Genomic DNA, 7,500 nt, shown 5'->3' on the forward strand with positions numbered 1-7,500 from the left:
CCTGTCTGACATCACTAGGGGGCGGAGCCACATCAACAGGGGGCGAAGCCAGTCTGCTGCCTGCCTTCATCCAGATGATTGACAGCATGCTGGCCAGTGGGCGGGACTTCGACCTGGCGCAGGGTTACCTGGCGCTTTTCCTGAAGGTAAGCCAATCAGAGCGCAGCATTCAATTCATGTGACCCTTTCAAAATAAAGGTCCTGCACCTGGAAGTGTTAGTCGCTCTTAACCTGTTGAACCCCAACGACGAAAAACGCATCATCTGCAGGAAACAGCGTCTGAGGGCTGCTTGATATTTAATAAACTATGAATTAGGGCTGCTCCATTCATCGTATTTTAATCGCAATTACGATTATGGCTTGCAACGATTACGAAAACAACGTAATCGAAATAAAACGATTATTTTTTATTATTACCTTTTCTTTTTGGTTTTTCAGTTGAATTATTAAAGTTCTGGGTAATCAGCTGTTAAAAACATACTGTTCATTTGTTATCTCCAATAAATTGATGTTTTCAAAGTAAATGGATAATCGTGAAATCAATTATTGACCCAAATAATCAAGATTATGATTTTTGCCATAGTCGAGCAGCCCTACTCTGAATGTTTCATATCCATGTGACGGGAAGAGACTCAGCTAACTGCAGAAAAACCACAAGGCTAGCGCTCAGCCTCTGCATTAGCCACGAGGGAAAAAATGCTAACGCCGTTTGCACAGAAACTCACTCATAACACCCTTATTACTTATCGCAACTGCACGTCCAACATATCCAATAGCATCGTGAGAAGACACAGAATCGATAGGTATCTATATCATCACTCCATGATCAGAACTCGCAAACTTATTAACAAAGACAGACATAACAACACGTGGCGCTAGGTAGCCAACACTTCAATATGGCTCACCTTCGTTGTGGTCTGGTCAAACGTGGTCTCAAATGGCATTAAAGCGATGATGAGGTTCGTCCAATGCGTCTGTCACTTTGGACGGTTTCTGATAATCCATCAGCAATAAACCTGCTTTCCCCTTTCCAGATGTCAGAGCGAGAGACAGCTTTCCGTTTACGGCCAACTGCATGCGCATAGCCCCCACTTTTTTTTGGTAACGCTGGTGTGTATGTGGAAATCCCCCTTTGATTCTATTGGCTCTAGCGGTTAAAAAGAGATGTCAATCATCAAAATCGACCAATGGGTTCCAGAGAAGGGTCAAATCCACCCAAATGACCTCAGAGGTGGAGTTTCTTTTTGCTAAATCTCTCTAAAAAGGTCAAATGTCACTTGTTTTGCATCAATCTTGATTCAGGGCACTTATTATCTGTTGTACTTTGGATTCCTAAAGCTTGTAGTCTACCTCACCATCATCCAAGGGTAGTTTTCACTATAAGTAAAACATATATTTTGGACGGACACTATAATTTAAATGTTCTTACTATGTTCAATCTGAATTTTCTTTCAAATAAAAAACATCTATATTGATTCTGACTTTTCTACATCCAACTCACAGGTTTATCATTGCTTTGAGAGAAAAGATTATTAATGTAACCCTTTTAGAAGATATGGGCATTTGTTGTTGGAATGTCCTTCTGGAGCCTGAGGCCTGAACCACAGGTTGAAGGTGATTCAAAGGAAGCGTGCTCTAAACGGCGCAGGAGATTTTCAGTATAAAAGGTGTCGTTGAGCTCCAGACCTTTATTGTGAAAATCTCTCCTCCCTCAGGTACACCTGCGCTCCCTCTCTCAGGACTCGGTTGCCATGGCAGCGTTACTGGGGCTCTCCAATAGGCTGGAGGCTGGGTGGGCGGAGCTACGGACGTCTTTCGACCAATCAATGTGTTTGCTGTCGTACGCCAAGAGTGCACTGCTGTGATAGATACACACACACACACACTCACACACACACACACACACACACACACACACACACACACACACACACACACACACACACACAGATCTGTATTTTAATAAAATGTGTCGATTCTCCGTCTGTTGTTGTTGTTCTTATTTCCTGTTCTGAGATGTTCCTGTCATTTATGCTGGGAGCACTGCTGTGTGTGTGTGTGTGTGTGTGTGTGTGTGTGTGTGTGTGTGTGTGTGTGTGTGTGTGTGTGTGTGTGTGTGTGTGTGTGTGTGTGTGTGTGTGTGTGTGTGTGTGTGTGTGTGTGTGTGTGTGTGTGTGTGTGTGTGTGTGTGTGTGTGTGTGTGTGTGTGTGTGTGTGTGTGTGTGTGTGTGTGTGTGTGTGTGTGTGTGTGTGTGTGTGTGTGTGTGTGTCACGCAGCATTCCCATCTGTTTGTCCTTACTGGTGTCATTTCCTGGTTGCTAACAAACGCCATTGTAACACATGATCACTGATGTAACGGTGTAACGGTGGTGGACTCATCAGAACAGAGTGGGCGAGCTGACCAATCAGAGCACGGTGGGCTCACAGGGAGGGGGGGGGCAGGAGCTCCAACAAGCCGTGTAGGACAGAGAGTGAATACACATACTATACAGAGATGCTGTTTGAGAAACCAATGTGAGTTTGGAACATTGAATCTATTGAGTAGACCTCAACGATGGAACTATGATCAGTGGAAATGGCCGTGACATGGGACCTTTAAATAAATATTATTTATTGATCTGTTACAGCATTTAGGAGGTGGAATAAAGTTTGAACAATAAAATAAACAGCAGATATATATTTATCTATATCTGCTGTTTATTTTATATGTATGTATACATCTACAGTAGAAAACAAACATCATAAAGAATATAAAATATTATGCATTTATTACAGAAAGCAGAAGAAATATAAATGTATATATTTGTATGTTAATGTATTAATATATGTGATCTGAGTACTTTTTAAACTCCATTTAATGGGATATAAGGACCTCCTCCTAAAGACGTCATTTCCTAGACGGAAGTGTCGGCAGCGCTGAGTCAGCTGAACCAAACCGGAAGCAAAACAAAGAGCAGAGCTCGTTCACAAACGCTCCGACAGACTTCAACGTTTTTAATTATATTAACTTTAATAATTAAGAACTTTTTTTATTTGAGTTTCTTCCCGCGGGAATTTGCGTCATCGCGCAGGACGAACAGCACGCGACACTGAGCAGCAACGCGGAAGTGCAGTGAGGCAAGTTTGAATTTTAATATGAAGTTTAGATATTATCTTTAAGCCCGTTTGAGCTGCGCGCGCAGGTTCTGTCTCTGATTACAGAAGACTTTATAATAAATAATCTTTATTTATATATGTTCAGGAATAATGTTCAGGAATAAAAGCCGTTTATTGAATTTAAAAACGGTTTTTATTCAATTATTATTAAAGAAGCTGAGAGACACGTCACAGTTAATTATTTAAAGATCTTTAACTAATAAAGATTAAAGTGTACCCTTCAGTGACATTTCACTAACTCAATATAACACCTGAAGTGAACATGATGTTATTAAGGGTGAAGAAGAAACAGATAAATGTCTTAATTTTGAAATTATTAACATTTTAAAGATGTTTTTTAAGAATATTTTATGTCCTGAAAAAATGCAAATATTTAAAACGAAAAATAAAATATCTTTATGTTTCGTAAAGATTATAATATTTGTAATGTTTTTTTTTAATGCTTAAGTTTAAATATTCAAATGTTATTAAAAACATGTATTTAGATCAGTGGTTCTCAACTGGTGGGTCGCGGCCCAAAAGTGGGTCGTGGATGTGAGTGAAGAAAAGAAAAATTGAAAAAGAAAATTTCTTTTTTTTTAATGTCAAACTTTTATTTTGAAGGCCCGATGTTCTAACGCTGTGCATGGAAGTACTGGAGACCATAAACGGTCTTCTGTCACGTAGTGATCATCTTCTCAATAAAACATCTTTGCTGATGTTTTTTCGAGTCTTCTGGACAATCAGAATCAAGAGTGTTGCCGGAAGTCCCCACGGAGAATAACTTTGCGGTAGAACTATTCTTTATACATCCATGGGTACAACTTCAGATACAAATGAACACATAATGAACTATGACCCCCGGTCTGATGATTGACAGGTCACAGAACAATGGGGGCTATCTCCCCTTACCCACAAAGTACTTCACACAGACTCTCTCCTCTTTGCTCTTCTCTCTGTGAGGATCAGCAAGCTGTCAGAACAAAGTGAAAAACAAACAATGGCCTAAAATATTATTAATATGTCTGGTAGTAATAGATGTATTTATTTTCTTCTCAGAGTGTACCAGAATGGGTAGTTTATATGTTAGTATTTCTAAAAATCTCCTGGGGGAGAATCCCCCCGGACCCCCTGCTGGGGTTGGGTTTCCAGCATGTGGGCCTTTCTATAACTACAGTTCAGCTTTGATTCCATCATCTCATTAAACCTTCTTTAAAAGCATTGTTCAGTTCTGTGAAGGGATATATGCACTGTACTTCACTTTAATATTGTCTGCTGAAAAGCGTATATATTACAGCAACATTTGTTGTTGAATAGATTTGAGTGGTTCGAAATTTCGGGTCGCGATTTATTGCCAAAGGAAAAAGTGTGTCCCAAGGCCTGACCAGCTGAGAACCACTGCTCTAAATGTCTTAGCGTATATTAATATCACCGTGTTTCCAGATGAAGCGGAAGCGGCTGCTCGCGCTCTTTGTGGGCGGAGTCTTCATCGCCGCCTTGATGTCACTGCATCGCATGCTGGAGCAGGGGGCGGAGCTTCCGCAGGAAGCACCTGCAGGACAGGGGGACCAGGTGGGCCCCCCCCGTAAACAATACATACATAGAAATGCTTACAATAACAACAAGACTATGCTACGCTGCTGCTAAGCGTTAGCAACAGTTGCTTCACCCTCTCTATTGAATGATTAAATATGAAACGTGTCCCCCAGGTTACCGGACGACAATACCCTTCCTCCCCTTTATTCTATAATAACACTTTACTTTTACTTCCATTACTTTTTGTTTCTGAAGTTTTTAGTTTTTATACTTTTTCTGATAACATCACTTCCTGTCTGCAGGTTTTGTCCCGCCTCGCTCAGAAGATTGACAGGTTGGAGCGTCTCCTTAGCGACAACAACCGTCTGGTTGCTACGCTACGAGACTCTCTGCTACACCCTAAAGGGGACAATAGAGGAGGAGCCAATGTAAGCTCCGCCCACAGCCCAGCTGACCCGCTGCCTGGCTGTCGATTGGCCGACGAGACGAAGGGCGGAGCCGACGAAGTGCAGGTTAGCTTAGCAGATGCTAACAGATGTTTTGTTGTAAAATCTGATTTATCGTTTTTCACTTTCTGCTGAAATTTCTTCAGTTTTCTTTATTTTTAAGATATTTTAGAAATGTTTCATTTATTTATTACATTTATTAATAATTATTTAAATCATTTCTGGATATTCTGGATATGTGTAAAGTGTGTGTGTGACAGTGTGTATTAAAGTGTGTATAAAGTGTGTGTGTGACAGTGTGTATAAAGTGTGTGTGTGACAGTGTGTATTAAAGTGTTGTGTGACAGTGTGTATTAAAGTGTGTATAAAGTGTGTGTGTGTGTGTGTGTGTGTGTGTGTGTGTGTGTGTGTGTGTGTGTGTGTGTGTGTGTGTGTGTGTGTGTGTGTGTGTGTGTGTGTGTGTGTGTGTGTGTGTGTGTGTGTGTGTGTGTGTGTGTGTGTGTGTGTGTGTGTGTGTGTGTGTGTGTGTGTGTGTGTGTGTGTGTGACAGTGTGTGTAAATTGTGTGTGACAGTGTGTGTAAAGTGTGTGTGTGTGACATTGTGTGTAAAGTGTGTGTGTGTGACAGTGTGTATTAAAGTGTGTGTGTGTGTGACTGTGTGTGACAGTGTGTATTAAGTGTGTGTGTGTGACAGTGTGTATTAAAGTGTGTGTGTGTGTGTGACAGTGTGTGTGTGTGGGACAGTGTGTGTGTGTGTGTGTGTGTGTGTGTGTGTGTGTGTGTGACAGTGTGTATTAAAGTGTGTGTTCCCGTCAGCTGCTGGATGTTTACGATCGGCTCCCGTTCGATAACCCTCCCGGCGGCGTCTGGAAACAAGGCTTTGATATCCGTTACCAAGGAGACGAGTGGGACGAGACGCCGCTGGAGGTGATCCTGGTGCCGCACTCTCACAACGACCCCGGTAACCATAACAACGTAACGCTAACGACGTAACTCTCAAAAACGTCATTTCAGGTCGTAACGCTAACGATTGAATTTGATTTTGTGCCTGACATCACTGCTGCTTCCTGTCCACGCTCCGTCTCACCTGTTTCTTTATAAACTCATTATAAATAAAGTTTTGCCGTGTTTCAGGCTGGCTGAAGACGTTTGATAATTATTATCACGACCAGACGAAACACATCCTCAACAACATGCTGACCAAACTGTCTGAGGACAGCAGGTACAACCGCTTATCAAGTAACACCTCCTTTCCACTTCCTGCCAGGTTTCCTGTCTGACTTCCTGTTTTACTTCCTTTACGACTTCCTGTTCCACTTCCTGTCAGGTTTCCTGTCTGACTTCCTGTTCCACTTCAAACATTTTAATTTGTATTAACTCTATTGGATAATAGTGTCATAACACAAAAAGTAGATTAATGTGTACTTTATGATGTTATCAGCTTCCTGTTTCTAGCTTCCTGTCATCAGCTTCCTGTCTCTAGCTTCCTGTTATCAGCTTCCTGTTCTGTGCTTTCTGTTATCTGCTTCCTGTTCTCAGCTTCCTGTCATCAGCTTCCTCTCTCTAGCTTCCTGTCATCAGCTTCCTGTCTCTAGCTTCCTGTTATCAGCTTCCTGTCTCTAGCTTCCTGTTATCAGCTTCCTGTTCTCAGCTTCCTGTCATCAGCTTCCTGTCTCTACCTTCCTGTCATCAGCTTCCTGTCTCTAGCTTCCTGTCATCAGCTTCCTGTCTCTAGCTTCCTGTCATCAGCTTCCTGTTCTCTGCTTCCTGTTATCTGCTTCCTGTTCTCAGCTTCCTGTCATCAGCTTCCTGTCTCTAGCTTCCTGTCATCAGCTTCCTGTTCTCTGCTTCCTGTTCTCAGCTTCCTGTCTCTAGCTTCCTGTTATCTGCTTCCTGTCTCTAGCTTCCTGTTATCAGCTTCCTGTCTCCAGCTTCCTGTTATCTGCTTCCTGTCTCTAGCTTCCTGTCATCAGCTTCCTGTTCTCTGCTTCCTGTTCTCAGCTTCCTGTCTCTAGCTTCCTGTCATCAGCTTCCTGTCTCTAGCTTCCTGTTATCAGCTTCCTGTCTCTAGCTTCCTGTTATCAGCTTCCTGTCTCTAGCTTCCTGTTATCTGCTTCCTGTCTCTAGCTTCCTGTTATCAGCTTCCTGTTATCAGCTTCCTGTCTCCAGCTTCCTGTTATCTGCTTCCTGTCTCTAGCTTCCTGTCATCAGCTTCCTGTTCTCTGCTTCCTGTTCTCAGCTTCCTGTCTCTAGCTTCCTGTCATCAGCTTCCTGTCTCTAGCTTCCTGTTATCAGCTTCCTGTCTCTAGCTTCCTATTATCAGCTTCCTGTTATCAGCTTCCTGTCTCTAGCTTCCTGTTATCTGCTTCCTGTCTCTAGCTT

At 42.3% G+C, this 7,500-nt stretch overlaps 2 protein-coding genes across 4 annotated transcripts in view; both read left to right on the forward strand.

Moving 5' to 3' along the window:
* Nucleotides 1–1,981, forward strand: part of wdr36 (WD repeat domain 36) — a 32,078-nt gene extending 30,097 nt beyond the window's left edge. For both annotated transcript variants that reach the window (XM_079660219.1, XM_079660220.1), the window contains exons 21-22: nt 1–146; nt 1,716–1,981. The exon at nt 1–146 is cut by the window's left edge and continues 60 nt beyond it. In XM_079660219.1, coding sequence (XP_079516345.1) covers nt 1–146; nt 1,716–1,865 — 296 coding nt within the window. In that variant the 3' untranslated portion in view covers nt 1,866–1,981. The remainder of the gene's footprint in view (nt 147–1,715) is intronic.
* A 920-nt stretch (nt 1,982–2,901) lies between these two features.
* Nucleotides 2,902–7,500, forward strand: part of man2a1 (mannosidase, alpha, class 2A, member 1) — a 29,926-nt gene continuing 25,327 nt past the window's right edge. Inside the window, exons 1-5 of one of the 2 annotated variants that reach the window (XM_079657521.1) lie at nt 2,902–3,118; nt 4,580–4,708; nt 4,975–5,184; nt 5,935–6,079; nt 6,253–6,340. In XM_079657521.1, coding sequence (XP_079513647.1) covers nt 4,580–4,708; nt 4,975–5,184; nt 5,935–6,079; nt 6,253–6,340 — 572 coding nt within the window. In that variant the 5' untranslated portion in view covers nt 2,902–3,118. Of the gene's footprint in view, nt 3,119–4,579; nt 4,709–4,974; nt 5,185–5,689; nt 6,080–6,252; nt 6,341–7,500 lie in introns of those variants that run through there. The other variant, XM_079657522.1, reaches the window with a different exon arrangement.

This window comes from Notothenia rossii (assembly GCF_949606895.1).
Source record: "Notothenia rossii genome assembly, chromosome: 11".
In the NCBI taxonomy this organism is placed as follows: Eukaryota; Metazoa; Chordata; class Actinopteri; order Perciformes; family Nototheniidae; genus Notothenia; species Notothenia rossii.